This window comes from Gavialis gangeticus, unplaced genomic scaffold, assembly GCF_001723915.1.
Source record: "Gavialis gangeticus isolate Ggan-Ray unplaced genomic scaffold, GavGan_comp1, whole genome shotgun sequence".
Lineage (NCBI taxonomy): Eukaryota > Metazoa > Chordata > Crocodylia > Gavialidae > Gavialis > Gavialis gangeticus.
In genome coordinates, this window is record NW_017728996.1 from 14284524 (window position 1) to 14302659 (window position 18136).

General features: G+C 49.1%; 1 protein-coding gene across 1 annotated transcript in view; it reads right to left on the reverse strand.

The window, feature by feature from the left end:
• The window catches only part of SLCO3A1 (solute carrier organic anion transporter family member 3A1), a 267397-nt gene that overhangs the window by 55560 nt on the left and 193701 nt on the right, over window positions 1-18136 (reverse strand). Inside the window, exons 3-4 of the mRNA XM_019504044.1 lie at window positions 15107-15205; window positions 7339-7602 (exon numbers count right to left, since the gene is read on the reverse strand). Coding sequence (XP_019359589.1) covers window positions 7339-7602; window positions 15107-15205 — 363 coding nt within the window. The remainder of the gene's footprint in view (window positions 1-7338; window positions 7603-15106; window positions 15206-18136) is intronic.

Consider the following 18136-nt stretch of genomic DNA (forward strand, 5'->3'; position numbering starts at 1 on the left):
CTTGACCCAGAGCACTTCAGCTTGCCCTACCTCTGACCCCATTTTTTGAGTCACTGTACCCTCTCCCCTTTTACAGAATGGATTTCATGCTGGGACACCATGCCTATAATCTCTCTTGCCACTTTACTAATCAATGATTATGTTTAAACAAGACGGTTTTTGCTTCTAAGGGAGCATGGTTATTTTATGGTGCCTTCCACACGAAGATCTCCAAGCACTTTAAAATCTTATCATCAACTTGTCGAAGCTCATTAAGCAGGTCACTGCTATTTCCTTTGCTACAGATGGTGAGCTAACTTTGGTGAAGCTGCTTCCTCCAGATCCCACAACAAGCCAGACACGGAGCTGGAGCCAAGAGACCCAGTCCCATGTCATGTGTTTTGAGTACCACCCTGCACTTTGCTTTTATCAAATACCAGCTTAGTGCTGAAGGCTAAATAAAGAAGGACTGCTTTGATTCAACACAAGTGTGGTACAATTCTAACATCTTGGGATGTGTGCATCCTGGTTAGCTGGGACAAAAGCAGGAATGCTGAAGCACTGGATATGATATCCTTGACCCAGACAGCCCTGGGATTTTTGGAAGAAAACTTGAGAACGGTGGTGCGATTTCCCTCCCAAACCAGTTCTGATCTCTGTCATCAATCATCCACATGTGGGTGTGTGTCTGAAATGAAACTTTTGAGACTTTTCTGTGTCCAATTAGGATGACCTATGTGTGGTGCTATTTTCCTGGCACCAAACTGTGAAGTGGCAAACCAAGAATTATAACTCGCTTGCTGGGTGAAGGGTTATGAGGGAGATGGCTCCTATTCAGAAACGCCCCCCCTGCTTGTCTAACTCCTCACCCGCATTCCTCAGGCAAGATGAATACAACTAGGTGGCAACTCTGAGGACAAACTTATCCCCACTGAGCAAAAATGCCCATTGAGTTGTATGGGACTAGGATGCAGCCCTAAAGGCTGGATTCATTGCCAGTCAAATTAACTGGAAAGATTCCCACAGACTTAGCTGGGCACTGTATAGTTAGGAACGCTCCTGCCCAAGTGGGTCAGGGGAGGAGGCCATCTCGCTCAGTATCCTGTAGCCTAGAGTGGCAATTTATGCATGCTTTATAACAGCAGGGGCCAACTTTTGTGGCAGGCAGCCCACAAATTAGGCCAACACCCTCCCCAATTGCCACCGTGATCCCCTTCCCCACCCCAATTTGCTGCTCTCCTCTCTGCTCCCTGTCCCCCCACAATCACAGAGGCTGCCTGTGCCGCTTGCAGCATGCGTGTGCAGATTGGCCACCCCTGCTTTACAAGAACAGCATAACAGAGGACATGTGGAGAGTGACCTCCCAGGTACCAACAGACCCAGCATTAGGAATTTCAGTTTTGTATTGAACAGTCCCCGAGGGCCTGATCCTCCCTACATTTTCTAATCCCTTTTTCAACCTGGCTTTACCTCATAACACCCTATGGCAATGAGTTCCAAAAGTTAATTATGGCTTGTATAACAAAGGGCTTCTTTTTGTTGAAATTATTATTACTGGCGTTACAAAAGGGTCCACTGGTCCCAACAGAGGGCATGGCGTCCACAGGTGCTTGGCAATAGACAGTCCCTGCCCTACAACTGGAATTTCTAAATAAGTCCAAGGGGTTTACCTCTGTCCCACTATCAAAACCCCTTTATACAGTCAAAGAGCCTGTGGGAGCTTCAGGCACTCGGGACCTCAGAGGATCAGACCTTAATGGCTTCTTCTCTTATGATGCTGTGCTGCTCAAAGGTGGTGCCTCAGGGTAGAGCAGTTCAAGCATAAAAGCTGGATAGTGGAGCCAAGTGAGACAGCATCAAAGAGATTATAGTCAGCAAGATGCAGAGGGTCAAGCTCCATTCTAATTCAGTCCAGGGTGAATCCAGAGCACACCCACTGACACAAATATTTTATGCAACAGTAATTGAAACAGAACATATCTCAAAATGTTATTGATTACACCCAAGGATACCTCTGAAGGGGATAAATCTTCCCTTTCCATTACCATAGAACCAAGGCAGAAAAATTCACCAGGAAGCCCACGCTAGGCGAGAGAGCACATCTGGGAAGACAAACGGCAGGATGAAAAACAATCTCTTATTTAGCCTGCAGAGTGAGGCCTCTCCAATCACTGGCTTCTTGCAATAATGATATGGCTGAAAGGCATGGTCCCTAATTAAGAAGAATGTAGCAGAAACCTAGAGCTAGCCAGGGAGGGATGGAGCAGGCGTTGATAGGAGGCGAGAGACAAAGAACGAAGCTGATCACGTTTAACTGCATGCTACATGTACAAGCAGATTGAAAAAGGTGAAGTGCTAGGCACATCCCTGGAGGCAGCAGTTGCACCAAGCCTGCAGGTGGGATGGATGTGCTGCTTGTTGACTGTGTGCAGTCACCCCGCCCCCACTCACCAAGCCATCGGAAAGGGTTTGCACTAATGATTAGTTAGTGCTTTGAAGCTGAAAACCACTCTACATGGTAATTCTTAATGATGATGATTACTATTACGTCCCACTGTGGAGTATGGCCCTTTAATTGCCTGGAATCCACTTGGAAGGCAATAGGTTTCTTTTCTTAGGGAAGGGGAAAAAAATGGATGCATCACTCAGAAGGTTTGGTGGTGCCCAGAGCAGGGAGGAAGGGCTCAGACAGGGAAGCAGGCAGCTGTTCTATGCAGATGCAAGCTCTGATACCAGCGATTCTCGATCAGGGTGCCAGGAGATCCTGTTTAGGGTGCTGCACAATATTAGCACTGTTAGGTGTGCAAACACCTACACAGGACTCAGATGACTTGGAAAGAAATCTGCAGTGTCACACACATGCTGACCTGCTGTGGTCTGTTTGAGTTCTTTGCAGCAGAAAAATTACACTACCATTTTTCCATACACAAAAAACCTGAGTGGAAGCAAGAGCTGGCATTTTCTGAGAGGCGCCCTAAGTGTATAAAGGTTGAGAACTATTGCCTTATGCAAAGCTCTTACATGCAGGTGGGCTTGGGGTGGGGGGGGTGCATATTTCATTGCACAGCAAATCCTTTTCGTGTTGACACAGAAGGAAAGCAAACGTTTCCTTGAAGCAACATTTATCCACCTTGGCCTCCTAGTTGAACAGCCTCAATTCAGACAAATGGCACAGTCTAATGAAAAATCATTTTGAAAAAGGTTTCCCACCAGCTCGATTAGGAGATCAGAAGGGGGCTACGGGTAAACAGCATGCGTTGCTGCAGGTCAATGTTCAGCTGAGGGAACCTGGTGACCCCAGGAAAAGATTTGCAGGGCTGAGGAGGACAAAAACCCTGGCAGAGTTGTCCACTGCTCCAGGGCGCCCCAGGGCAAGACTGAGTGGTTTCCAAGGCAGGGGCACTGGCCAGTGCATTCATAAAGCTGGGGATAGGGAGCCCACAGCTGGCACAGCCGAGGAGAGTGCAGAATAGCTTGGGAGAACTGTGTGCAGCATTTCCTAGCCCCATTTCTTAGGTGTAAGCCAGCTGTGAGCCCTTCATTTCCCTCCACCCTGAAACCTATTCAGAACATGCAAGCAGCACAAAAAAGACAGAGACTGCTGTCTTTTGGTCCCAGGTGTAGTGGTGTTAGGGCACCTGCTCCTCACTCCAAGCTGCGCTGGAAAAGATGGCCTGCAATGGCACTATCCTGGGTCATGTAAACAGAAAAGAGAAGAGAGGTTCAATTCCCTGCTGCAACACAGGCTTGCTGTGTGACCTGGGTCAGTCTGGCATCTATAGGGAGGCAGATGCAATGTAGGCAAAAATCACCTGTTTGATATTGCTGCCTCCCGGACTCTGCAGGACAATGAACAGAGCTGGCTCCAGAACTCCCTTCTGCCCCAGGCATCCTCCTACGCCTGCTCCTAATCGCTGCATACACCCCAAGGTCTGGGGCTTGTGCTTGGGGTTGGTCAGTCCCTTTTGTTGCAAGTGCTGCCGTTTCCTTCTCAGAGGAAGAGCTGCGTGGGCAGTGTGACAGCCTTAGAAGTGAGGTGACTTGGTGTCTTTGATTGCTGCTTCTCCTTCTGCTGTTCAAAGGCCCAGCTTTCATTTCAACTTTCAAACTCCTCTTAAGGGTCCTTCTCTTCTTGGCATGAAAACACCCCTGGGGAAAGATGCCACAGCTTCCCACAGGGCAGTACCTCCCTCCTATTTAGACTTTGGCAGAGCTGTAAAAGGCATCTCCAAGGCTTTGAGTTGGTCGCTTTTATATTAGAGTCACATCCCTTCCCAGCACTAAGGCTTGTAGAGAGCCAGGGAGACTTACAATACAATCCTGCATCTAACAGCACCCCAGAAAAGCTTGGCACATCTCCGAGCATCCTCCAATAATCCCAGACCACAAAGTGCTGGTGGCTGGCAGAAAGGAAACAGCTGGGAACATTTGTCTTAAAGGAATACAACCTTTCAATGTCTGATCAGATCTGGAAGGCCAGGGACAGGCTGGAGAAGAAGTGGCCCAAGCCAAAAGCAATTTCAATTTGACACCCATATCTATATCATATATATACAATTCATGTACCATGTCCCCAGAGGAACCAGCATCCATCCACATACCATACACACATGACACCATAAACACCACAATCCTATATATTTATAGAGATGCACTTAGAAAAAATACACACACTCAACTCACTCAGCTCAGACACAACACTCACACCAATGACTCTCAACCCGGTGCTGTTGCACCCCGGGGAGCCTCGCGATCCTTTCAAGGGTTCTGAGGGATGCCACACAATGTTAGCACTGTTGGGTGCGCAAACATGATTCACAAGATAAACCCAAAGATTTCAAATAGGCATCCACAGAGTTAAAACCATTCTGACCTGTCGCGGTCTTTCTGGGTTCCTTGTAACAAAAGAATTGCTCTGTTATTTTTCTATAATAAAAAAAAAGTGAAAGCTAAAAGCTGGCATTTTCCTAAGGGTCCTCAAGCCTGAAAAGATTGAAAACCACAGATTTACACAAATCTGTACAGCAGCCCAGTGCAATGAAAGACATGTGTGCATACCTCTGCATGCACGCACATATACCCTCTGCCCCTCCCCTCCCCACGTAGGCCAGTTCACAAATAAACACATACCCCAGCCCCATGGATACAAATGCGCACACGCAGTTTCTATATATCAATGATTCCTTTCTTTAAGCAAAAAAGGACCAATTGCCTGCCCACTCCCCAAACAATCTTTAGCCAATGGAGTTTAAAGGCATATTGCTACTATGTTTGTCCCTATTTATACCTTACAACTATTGGCAAGAATGACACTTTACTCACCCTCAAAAACAGACTAAGCACATCCAAATTCACCCTTGTGTTGCCCTGTGGACTGCAGTGGAAACCTCCAGGAATGACCTATCCTCATCTGTCCTTGCTGCACTATTAACCAAACAGATATCAGCCTCTTCAACAGACATGTGTACACCCACACATGCACACACACACACGCATGAAGGGGTAATAGACTCCCTCTCAGCATACACCGTATCTAGGCTGCAAGGTGACTAACTCAGGAATAACGGACTCTGTTTGACATTATGATTATGCAAAATCCCTTCCACCTGATGCAGCAGATAAATTGCATTATATGTTACAACCGTTCACTTCTGAAAATTAGCAAGAACTCCTTTGGTCTGAACCTCTTCTGCCCATCACAGAACATAATGCTCAGATATAGGCATTCAGATACTTTGATGAAGACAATCATATAATTATCTAGACAGACAGATGGATGAATGGGAGGAAGGACTATAATCAAAGGTAGGGGGACCTGCTCGCTGAGCTGTCTCTCATAGTCCAGGAAACAATTCAAATTAGAAAGGCATATTGAGAAAGAGAAGATGCTGATCAATTCAGCTTGCCACATATCTCTGACCTTCTCCTAAACCGCAACAGCATTAATCATTCAAAGCATTTCTCCTGCAAAATCTTTACACATTTATTGTTTCTCTTCCCCTCAGACACATCATTCAATCCCCAATTAAGTCAATTAAGTGGCAAAGGATTTAGTTATTTGGTTCTCATTTATTGTGATGCTTTAGAGACAGCAACACCAGCCCTGCTACAGAGGCAGGGTGGGGGAAGTGACTAGATGGCCTACAAACATCTCCTCTCCCCTAAAGGTTTCTGGAGTACACGAGATGTACATAACTGACCTCCATCAGCTGAGAACTGGCCCAGAGGATGCTATTCTAACATGCTGTTGGCCACCTAGCTCCCAACAGGCCCTATCCCTATTCTAGGTCATAGTTTCTCAACCTGTGGTACGTGTACCCCTTACGTGAGACACAGGCAGGGGGTATGTGGGTACCCTAACACTCTCTCTCTATTGCCCTCTTTTCCTTTCCCTCTCTCACCCTCTTTTCCCCTCTCTCACCCCTTCCTCCTCTCAACACTATGGCAAAAAATGTAGTACGCCACACACTGCACGGTGCTTTAAATTCTCCAGTAATAATTTGGCGTTCAGCCCTCCTAGCTTTGGGCAACATCACCTCTAGCCCAGGTACATACTCGAGTTGTGCACCCCTGGTGTAAAAGGTGGCAACCCAACCCACACCAGATCAGACATCTGTCATATCACGGCCTTATATACACAGCCCTTCTTCCAACATATGGCACACATTAGTCTGTAAATATAAAATCCCCTGGAAAATTGAGTGTTGGGGTACTTATTAAAATTTTCACAAGTTAGGGCGTACTTGCTACTTAAAAGGTTGAGAAACACTGTTCTAGGTTGTTATCAGGCTTTGTCTCTTCTAACAGCCTTCTTCTCAAGACAGTCTGGTCTGCTGCTCTTGCATTTTGCTGTTCTAATGACCAAAGCATGCTCCTTTACACCCAGGAGCCTGGGATTGCACTGGCCTGCCACAACTCTCTCAGAAGAGATCTCTCAACCCCCTTGAATTGGCCGTGTTTCTTTTTTGCCCCACGATTGTGTGACCTGCAGCCATACCCAAGCTACGAGGCAGCAGATTACGCAGAAGAGGTTCACAAAGACCCTGGGAGAAGGTCTCTCAGCTGCTCTGATTTCCATTCTTCCCCCTTCCCCTTTATTAACTCTCACGGCCTCGCCTGGATTCCTCCAGCTTGTCACTTAAACTAAACCTTCTCAAGTGGAACAATGTCTCCCATTAAAATAAGTAAAGTGTCAGAGATAATTAGAAGCCAAGGGCAGACATCCCAAGAAGGGTTATGTTCAATGTGTATCGGGGGGATGAGGGTAACTGAAATCAGAGCCAGATTATGCATCTAACCAGCTGTTAACCTGGGATGGGCTCCCACAGAAATGCAACGCGTTTCAGGGCAGCTTGTCACCTCTCAGCTGCTGGAAGCAAGTTGTGCTGTCGTCTGCCTCCAGCGGGTGCCGCAGGACGCCATTGCTTGGCTTAGGCCTCTCGTATTCTCGTTCGGGAAGCATGGCTTGCTCGCTTTCTACCGTATGCTCTGGCCGGGGGGACAGGGACTGCGGGAATCCAAACATGAAGAGGGACGAGAAGAAAAGTAAGGCACCACAGAGCAGGAAGCCTCCCCACCATGCGCCAATCCACCGAGGGTCGTCGGGAGTGATGTCCAGTTTACCTGCAATGGCAAAACTGCCCGTCAGTGATGCTGCAGGAGGGAGAGCAACACAAAAGGTTAAGGACCCAGAAGTCAGCTTTGAGGGATTCTGCTGAGTAGCCACTGGAGGTCCTGAAACACTGACAGACAATGTGAGAAGCCCCTATGGATCTCTTGCCTCATCTATTTGTGTAGTGCCTTGTCCAAGGGAGGCCTGATCGTCCCTGGGGCCTGTGATAACCTGGGGTGCAGTTTATGGATTCTGGGTGAGGAGATGAACTCTGTTTATGCCCGTCAGGCGGCAAACCCCATGTTGATGGTAAGGCCTGCCTTTGCCTTCATCCTGGACTACAGTGCTCTCAAGTGCTGGCCTAGGCTTCACCATGACAAGCTGTTAATTCCAGCCCATGGAAACACACGCTAGCTGCTATTCAGGAGTACTGGGCTGTTGTGGGGAAGGTCACCTTGGCAGTGGGCACCTGATGGATTTTGGCTGGGGAGATGCATGGGACTGGAAAGTGATAAAAGGGCAGAAACTGAGCCATATACCCTCTCTTGGCTTATGCACCAGAAAACTCAGGGGCAGCTGCTGGCACTAAGGCTCCCCTGACCCTATTTTCTTAATAGGGACTGCCAAGGGAAAGGTGAGCTAGAATCAAGGCCTATGCATTTAGGATTCTGGTTGGGTTTCCCCTAATGATATCTGCAGTCTTGTGCGTTATCCTCTAAGTAGAAGCTATGGCATGCTTAGAGACGGTGTACAAAGCCTATCTGTGTCAGTACATATGCTTGCTCCCATCTCTCACATCCCTCATAAAGAGCTGTGCTGAAAAGCAGCAGGCTCCCACCCATGGTTAGGTACCAGGAAAGAGTTACAGTGGGACTGAGGAGTCAGGTCTGGTCCCTTGAGGACTGATGGTCGGACTGAGAGGAGTGAAAGAAGGGGTCTGCACTCCAGCAATGTGTCCACAGACCCCAAACTGAAGAGCAGCCTTGACTCCACGTTTGGGATAATGTGTCTGGGTCCCTTGACAGCAAGCTGTTCAGTGGCCAACAGGGGGTACTCAACCAGGTGCTTGGTGGGGGGAAGGGTCCTATAATATAGATGTTAAATACATTATCACTGCACATTAAGAAAGTAGAGAGAGCTAGACCGGGACCACATGTTTGAGTGGTGAACGCACTGGCAACTCAAAAGGGCCCCTGGCTCTTTCATGTAATACAACCTTGCAGACTGGCAGTGGCTTATCCCTTATGGACAATCAGATCTGAAGAGCCATCTATCACGCAGTGCTGCCCCCAAGATTACGGATGGCTCCCTCATGACATGACACGGCTTCCTCCCCATTACTCATGGTTTGAACAGTGGTATTGCCCATAGGCTCCATGCAGCAGGGCATTGATCTTGGCAGGAAAGACATGTATTAAGAGTTCACTCGCAGCATGGGTTTCTCTTTCAGATGTTTTCCCTACCCTCAGAGCAGGTGAGAAGTGACTTGTGTCTGTGCTAGGCACAAGGATGTCCTGATTCCCATGTAGGGCAGGCATAAAAGGAAGCACTGAGAAACCTGAACGAAGAAACCAAGTGCTTCTTCCAGAAGATTATTCGGGTCCTTCTCGAGTTTAAAGAGCTGAAGAGGCCTGTTAGTGACACTAGGTGCAGTAGAACCTCCTACATGGCACACTTTGACATCTACCTGTTACACTTGTGGGTCTCCACCTCACAGCAACGATAAGCAACTGGTTCAGCAACTTCTCATGTTACTTCCTAGAGTTTTTGCTCAGATATCACTGTGGGGCACGAACAGTGAAAGCAGTCAGGAGACCAGGAGAGGTGCCACTGGATAGAGCACTGGCTTGGGAAGCAGAAGATCTGATCTCTGCCACTGAGCTACTATGTGACCTTGGGTGAGTCACTCTGCAGCTCAACAACTGCTCTCCTGCCCTTTGTCCCTTACGTTTAGTGACAGTCTCACTCAGTGCATGGATGGGATCTGGCACAACAGGGTCCTGAACTCAGTACAAATGACAACACTAGATGAGCAAGACGTGGCCTTGTTCTCTCTCACCTGCCACCACCCAGAGTCAGCACTGCTGCCTGTTGCTGAGGCAATGCTATATTTTATGCCATCCCCTCAGAGCTCACACAATGCAGCACAAGGCAGCTCAGCTCTCCGGGTCTGCAAGCATACGAGTGTATGGGAAAAACATGCCTTCCCTCCTCAGCTCCCCCAGCTATTTCCAGCCAGTATCTTGTCTGGCTTCATTAACAGCAATTAGCCTATAACCCGGTACTTGGGCAAGGATGTGAAACCCTGGCTCCCAAGTCCCACTGCAGCACCTGCCTTGAGAAATGCTACGTGGCTATGAACTGGTAGCATTCAGCATCTTCCCGGACTATTTCAAACCCAGATATGGGCTAAACACCCAGTTTTCCTTTTATTAATAGTGATCCCCATCCCACAGGACAGAGGTTGTCGCTTGCTACCTTAGAAGAAACCCTGCCACCATGGCTGTGCCTGTGTCATTTGCTTTGGGTTGGTTTGGGGCAATGGAGAAACAACAGAAGGGAAAGAAGAAGGAGGAAATGTGTCTATCGGGGTCCCTCTGCCCCCTGCCGGACAAAGCACAGCAGGACACTTGTGTGTGCAGCAGGCGCTGTCTACCCAAACAAATTAGCAGAGCTCACCAGGGGAGAGTCTTTATTTTTAGTCTAGTGTAACGACATGCACCAGCCCTCTGTTGCAAATGCTTAGCTGAATCTCCCCTGTTGCTTGGCTTTATACAAAGGGAAGACTGGGAAAATGTCTCTGAAAGGAAGCCAACGGCGTACAGTGGAACGGGAACACTGGCTAGACGCATGGCAGGCTCTTTACGTAGGGCTATGTACAGCAAGGGCTGGGGAAACGCAGCTCTGCCTGTTCTTTTGCTCAGACTGAGTGATGAATGTAGTCTCTAGAGTCCTTAATTCATATGCATGGCTTCTGCTCAAGCTCATCTGAGATGTGCATTTGACTCGAGGGCTGGGAATGACCCCGTGGGAGGTGAATGACAGAAAAGATGCTGTTCCAGAAAATGGGAGAAGCTCAAGAGAGGAAGGAGACAGAAGAAAGGTGGCAAAATCCCGCCCCCAGCAAATTGACCTGCAAGGATAATAAAGAAACCCTGGGGAGTTATTCCGAAGGATAAAATCTGTGCCTGATGAGAAATTGTGAGGAAGAGTGAAGTGATGGAAGGTCCCCTGGGATGAAGAGGCCAGCATGTGCCATGCACGTGACAGCTCACAATTGGTTGTGATGGGGAGCATGCACACAGCAGGGGTGACCATCACGCCCACTCTAAATGTCTGTCCCTGGTTACAGTCACTGTGAAGATCCATGGCTGACATGAAGTAACCAGGTCGTCTCTCAAGAAGGAAACTTTTTGGGCTCCTATACACACGCAGGGCAGCTGCTCCAACCCACTGTAATTACAGTGCGTCAGCGCAGACTCAATTAATGGAGTCTGCTGGAGCACGGTAATTACCACGCTCCAGCAGATTGCAGCACCACATGTATCAGCGTCCCCGTACTGAAAAATGGCAGCAGAGTGCTTTAAACTGAAGCTTGTTCGACGATGAGCTTTAGTTCAAAGCACCCCACTGACATTTTTCAGCATGGGGATGCTGATACATGTGATGCTCTGAGCACTTTTAATTAGCTGTGCTAATTAAACCATCCTCACTGCTTCTTGGACCACGTCTATAAATGCCCATTGGTTCTAGGGAAAAACACAGCATCACTTTCAGACATTTTTTTGGAGAGCAGCATTTTTGAGGGAACTGGATTTGCTCCCATTATTCCTGTCCTCATGGGTATCTGAGCATCATGCTGCACCTACTGCCAGGAAGAAGGAAAGTCTCCAACAGGGTCCCAAAATGCGGGGGTGGGGGTGCTGGACTGGCAGGATTGTGCTATCACTGCTTACTGTATCAGTCCTGCCTTAAGACATGAGTGCAGATCAACGTCTGGCTGGAAGCAGTCAACACAGGTTCAGCTGTCCAGATAAAGGTCTCTTGGTTGATTTCTATCTGGCACATCTCCAAACAATGCCTTGGGGATGATGACATGGGATCAGTAACTGAGGGGTGAGGGGTGAGATCTAGGAAGTGACATGCCTGAAGACACTTCTGCGCCACAAAGCCACCCAAGGCTTCCTCAAGTGAATGCTCCAGCGCCCTCTTCAACAGTGCTGTGGTACTAGGAAGAGGCTAGATGTGTTTGGTTTCAGCGCAGTGACTCCACTCACTGAGTTATACCCAGTGGCCTGATGTGCACGTGGTTCAGTGAAGGTTGCAGTGATTTGCCTACAATCCGTCCCCACTGTACCTCCGTGGAAGCCAATGGATGAAACAGCCCCAAAAGTAAGAAGCTGACGCAAGCCTTTCAGCCCATTGCTCTAGCATGGTTATAGCCTGCCTGCCTCGATAGCCAGCATCACACAAGGGAGAGATGATGGTAGTGTTGCATGCAACTGCTAGGTACCCATTTACAGGTAGGTCAGTTGGGGGAAAGTTTGGGATGAGGCCTGAACTACTGCTATATAAAGAATATAAAGAGCCATCAGGTATTTGAATCAAGTCCTTCTGGCAGGGAAGTTGGGCGGCCAGTTCTGCTATGCTCATTAAGCATTCAGGTTGTTATCGTGATGTCTGTGCATGCGAGACCAACGGAGGGAAGCTGCTCTGTTCCACAGAGCTGTCCCAACCTTTGCAGAATATACACAGAACCATTTAAACACAGGCCTGATGTTGCAAAGGAGCGTTGCAATGTCGCAGACCCATGGTACACTGGCCCAGAGGGGACTACCCAGTGCCCTGAAGCAAGATGAGAGGCCCTGGTCCTGGACCCCATTGGGATGAGATAGTACTAGAGACAAAAGCAGCTGAGGGCAAGAGGGAAAAGTTTTACAAATGAGATGAAGCATCAGATTTACAATCTATACCAAGCCATCAAGACACTGGAGATGCCTGTAGGTTGGTTTATGGTGCCCTCTGCTGACAAAAGAGTTACATTTGCAGTGAACATTAACATTAAAACCAAAGGTTTCTTCCCTTCTGGTAAGAGCTTATCCATTTATTTATGAACATTTAACCAGGCCATAAAGACAGCTTGGAAACATTTTGACAGGGAGCTGCCACACCAGATCAGACTGTGGGTCTGCAAAGAGAACAGCATTCTCCTTCCTAACTTCTTTTTAATGCACTTTGTTTTTCTCTTTTCCTGCCGTAAGACCAGAATGGCCACATCCACATGAGCGAGGATGTTTGCTTTCCTGGAGACAAGAAACAGCGGCACACCTTGTGCTCATGCGACTTGTCCCCAGGGAATGCTTGTGCCATGTGCCCTCTGGCATGGGGCAGGTTGCCCCAGGTGGGGTAGGGGATGCTGGGGTTAGCCCTATGCTGGCTCTGGCAGCCTCACCTGGGATCCTGGGGGCCTCCTGGGTTTGTTTGTTTTTTTAAAGGGCTGGAGCTGGGGTGGGCAGGGCAGCCATGGGAAAGGCTGGGGGAGCAGGCAGGGGCTGGGGGGGGAACAGCCAGGGGATGCGAGCTGGCAGGGGTCCCCCCATGGTCCCCTCTCCCCTCCTCCAGCCTTCTCTCCCCCACCCCTACTTACCAGCTCCGAATCCGGGTCCAGTTCTCTGCTGCAGCCACTGAGGACTGCCCGAATCGCTGAAGCTCTCCGAATCTTCTCTGAATCGATTCGGAGAGCTTCGACTCAATTCAGACCTTTTAATTGGTCCCCTGATTCAATTCAGATTCGGAGATTTGGCCACTGAATTGGGCCAAATCTCCTCCGAATTAAATCAGCACCCAAAGCTTCGCACACCCTTAGTGGTTAGAGCAGGGGACCAAAACCCCTTTGTTTCTTGCCCAGTTCTACCTTATTGGGAAACCCAGGACACACCCCCAGGGCACACCCATTTTCTTGTCATCATGCCTTACCTCCTGAGAGGGTCCATCTTTGGCTTATGGAGTGGAATGAGCAGATTATATTTACCAGGCTTGTTTTGTGTGTGGGTGGGGAAATCTCAGAAAAAAATCTGAAATCTTTTCCTTCCATTCAGGGTGCGTCAATCAAGTGATTCAAAACAGAAATATCTGTAATTTCAAATCTATGGAGGAGTTACTTTTTGGGAGAATTACTTCCCTTCCTTGTTTTTCATCCTAAGGTTCATTGTCAGTGGGGAAAAATAAAGGAAAATAATCTGAACTATTTTTGTTTTGAATAATGATGAAGGGAAGTGGAATACTGTCACTGATACAAACAGTTTTTAAATTAAAAATGTAATATAATTATTAATTATTATGCACCAGTGCCAAATAAGACAGCTTGCTGTTGCTAAGGCTTTCTGGCATCCCAGCAATACTTATGATATATTCCTGGGAGGATTTCTGCTCAGCACAAACACCCCAATTACACTTGCCATGTAATCTTGGGTCAGGCAAATATTTACATTCTGACAAACAAGCAGACCTGCTAACCTGAGTAATCTCACTGGTTTCAGGGGTGTTAAATTCACATGCTCAACCAAAATAATAAATTATTCACATGGCTCAGCTTTGGAATAAGGACATTTTCATTATCCATTGCCCCCCTTCCCCCTTTTTCCTCTCAGAGGTGAGCCAGGTTCATGTACAGCACTAACGCATGATAAAAAGGACTCTGCTGTCTGAATGAATAGCACTCTATGAACGGACATGTGTATAAGATCGGTAACTGCTAGAAACATGAGTAGGGTGCAGGGAGGGAGCCATAAGCCAGTTGCACTGTTCTTTCCCCAGAAGTGGTTGGTTTCCCAGACAGCACCAGGGGAAGCTTTCTTGGTACCCTGCCTTTACCCTAAGCTAGACAGACCAGCAAGTAGCAACAGGCAGTTCATTCTGCATGGCCCAGAGAGTCCTCAGTCCCTCTGATGAGACTGCATGCAGGCTAGCTGGTGTCTCTCCGCTAAGAACTGGGCTGACGCTCAGCAGCAACCAGAAGGGAACTGCATCCAGGCATCCCTACCTGTTCTCAGCTGGCATCAAGGTGAAGGGAACCCTACTCAGGAGCACAGCCCTACTACAAAAGGTTACGCACTGGAGCCATACCTACAGAAGAAGGTTACTGAGCAGACGCTGCTCTCACCCTGCTCCGTGCAGGTTACATCCTAAATCAGAGGGAGCATTAGGCCATTAGCATGTTCATGTGGCACCAAAAGCCATATCTCTGGCTGGCAGGCAGGCTAACTAGCATTAGTGCTCATGAGCCTTTCTGAAGACCCTTGCAGAGGCAGCTCCAGACACTGCGCTCCTTGTTTAGGAAGCAACCTCTGCAGGGCATTGCAGTGTTTGGCAAGTCGCTGCCTGGCACAGGATGTTTGCTGGGTACACATGTCCTGTTGGACTCAGGGACTGGGTGGTGTTTTAGAAGCGGATGTCAGCAGATAACAATGCAGTGTTAATACTCGTCAGCAGCAGCTCAACTGTAATTCTCCTTACTTGTGTCAATGAAGACAGCATCCACGTAGATTTTGGTACAGAAAGAGCCCAAGATAAATCCACAGGCTGGTCCAAATACCAGCATCGTAAACAGGATCCCTGCAAGGAGACAGAAGAGACAAGAGGGGAATTAAATGCGAGGCACTCTGCATTTAGTGCCCATGGACATCATTGGTAACAACGTGGGCTGGCTTCCTTTAACTGGGGCAAGGCATGTTATGCAGCACTGTGGTGTCATGATGGCTCGGGCTGAGATATTATGGAAGGACTTTTACCTTCCAGGGCATAGGCGACTGTTAGGGGGTGCACGGGAGCGCACGTGTCCCCCTGACGGGGCCGGTACCCCCCTGATGGCTGACACTGATGCTGTCAGTAGGGCTGGTGCCCCCCCCAACAGGGTCAGTGGCTTCTGTAGGTGCCCCCCCAGATTCAGGAGGCACCTCATGCTCCAGGGGTGCGGTTTGAGAGTGCACCAAGTCAGTTACTAAACAAATCTGCCCAAGGCTAGGCTGGCTGGGTCACTCCCAAGGGTTCGGTGATTCAAATACAGGCCATGAGAGGCACAACTTCTCACTGGAGGCAGATTTGCCCAGGGAACTCTTCATCTATGCCCAGCCAGGCTACGATTCTGCCCCATACCAGAAAGACTTGAGAGCTTTTGGGACTGGACCCAGCCCCTTCCTGAAATCCTGCTCTGCTACAATGTGCTGTGGACAGATCCCTGCAGAACTGCAGAAACCCTCCCTCAAAGTTGCAAGCCCCTTCTCCATAAAACGCTCACAACACATCGAATCTGAGGCCACTCGTTTATGGCCTCTTGTCTCATCTACTGCGATACCTGAAAAGCACTCCCAGTTGATGATGGCTAGCCAAGTAGATGAGTGGAGACCACTGTGACTGAGCTATTCATATCTCCATTAAGAAAACAGCTAGAAATATTTATTTGCACAATCTTTTGGGACTAGAAATAGGAATGTTGTATAAATATCAGACATCTCGAGTGCTGAAAAAGTTGATGCCCCTGAAACCCATCAACTTCCTTCCTCAAAGCCACCATCTTCCTTCACACTTAGAGGTGCCCCAGCATCCTAGTGTTCAAATGGGACCGGGGAGCTTGTCTCAGAGAGACCAAATGAACCCTAATTGTGGCTTAGTAAGGCTGGTTTTATCATGCTAGTGAGGCTGGGATGCTTCCCCCAAGCTGAGCTCTGCATATCAAACTTACACCACAGTTTGGCAAACATCTCTTGCTCCTCTGTAAAATCATCTGCATGTGCTCCCTGTGGTCACCTTGACATACTGAAGATTTGTAAAACACCTCAGCATGTTAACTGCAGCCTTTCAGTCTTTTCGTCTAAACCCATCATTTAATGGACCTGCATTTTCTCAGAGTGGGGTTCAGCAATCAGAGAATCCATCAGAGGAGATAAAAAAAAAAAAAAGGCAGTGGTCCTTTAGTACCCTGACAGAAGAGGATTTGACTGGAGGAAAACCACATTCCCTGGAGAAAGCCTCAGCAGGCAGAGTATGCCTGGTCAGAAATAACTTCTTCCTAATAGTTACCACTTGGGTGGTACGTTAATTCCTTCCAGCATGCGGTTTGGCTTTAGCAATGGCTGATGGCACTGCATGCAGTTCAACAGTTATTCCATCCTGCCTCATGCAGGCAAACACAGCTTGCTAACACCACAGCAGAAATCAATAGCAGCAGGGGGAGAGAGAAAAAGGGAGAGGCAGGGGAAGTTTCAGAGGACGCTTCGTAAGTGATGGGAAAGAAAGAGTGGCTTGTAGCTATGGCCCTGGCCAGGGACTTAAGAGATCTAGGCTCAGGGCCCTTTTCTATCAGAAACTTCCTATGTGACCTAGAGCAAGTCACTTGGGTTTGTCTGCGCTGCATCCGGCACATGCGACTGCAACATGGGCACAAATCCCCAACTAGGACAGGTACCAAAAGCAGGGTGGATCTGGTGGCATGCATGTCCCCTGAGTCCTGGGGTCCTGTCAAGCCTGTCTGGGGGCATGCGGTCCTGTCAGGCCTGTGCTGAAGCTTGCCCATCACCTCTGTATTGCAGGTGATCCTAGTGAGTTCGATGTAAGCAAGTAGTTAGGGTCAAGCTCAGTGCAGATGTACTCAAGAAGGGGGTTTTCAAAAACCCATCCTCTGAAATCCAGTGGAAGATCCACGGGGCTGATGGAAGGACACATGCAATAGCGAGCGCGAGGGGCCCAGGCACTGTGGGGACGGGAGGGAATCTATGTCATGGAGCCAAAGGGGCAGGAAAGAAAATTACACTGAGTGTACAGTTGGGGAGCAGGAGCAGAGGGAGCAGGGTGCATGTGTGCCACACGTGTACCGACCTTACCTCAGTGGCGAAGGCAGCAGCTGCGGAGGAGACAGTGGCAGGGGCAGCAACAGATGGTTCCCCCTAAGGTAAGTGGGGCAGAGGGTACAGCACAGCTGAGGTGGATCCGGAGGGGAAGCCCTCTGGAGCCCTCTTATCTCACCCAACAGGGAGCCGTGCTCCCGAGCCGCTCACAAACAGGCGCGCTCTGTAAGGGCGCGCCGGCGCTGGCATTTGCATAAGGTGGGTGTGAGGTAGCTGCCCAGAGCAGCACCTCCAGCGAGCAAAAGCACCAGGCGCAGCTCTGCAGACATGGTGCAGACGCGGAGCACGGGTGCTAGGGGCCCGGCCCAGGCATGGCCGCCTGCCATGGGCTCTTCTGAGGCCTCCACCCAGACGGAGCTCATGGTGGGGTCGGTGGCCCCTTGCCCCCCGGTTTGTGGGGGGCGCTCGGTGGGGTCCTGGGGGGGTGGAGCCTGGTGGTCCCCTTGCCTGTCCCTCCTGTGCACGACTTAGGGCCCTGGAGGGGCAGGTGAGGGAGCTCCAGGCTGAGGGGGATCAGGGATGCGGAGGAGGAAATTGATGCCTATGTCAGTTCTCTGCAGGCCCAGTCACCCACTGGACAGCCCCCACAGGAGACGCTTCCAATGCAGGAGTGGCAGAAGGTGTCTAAATCCAGAGCTGCTAG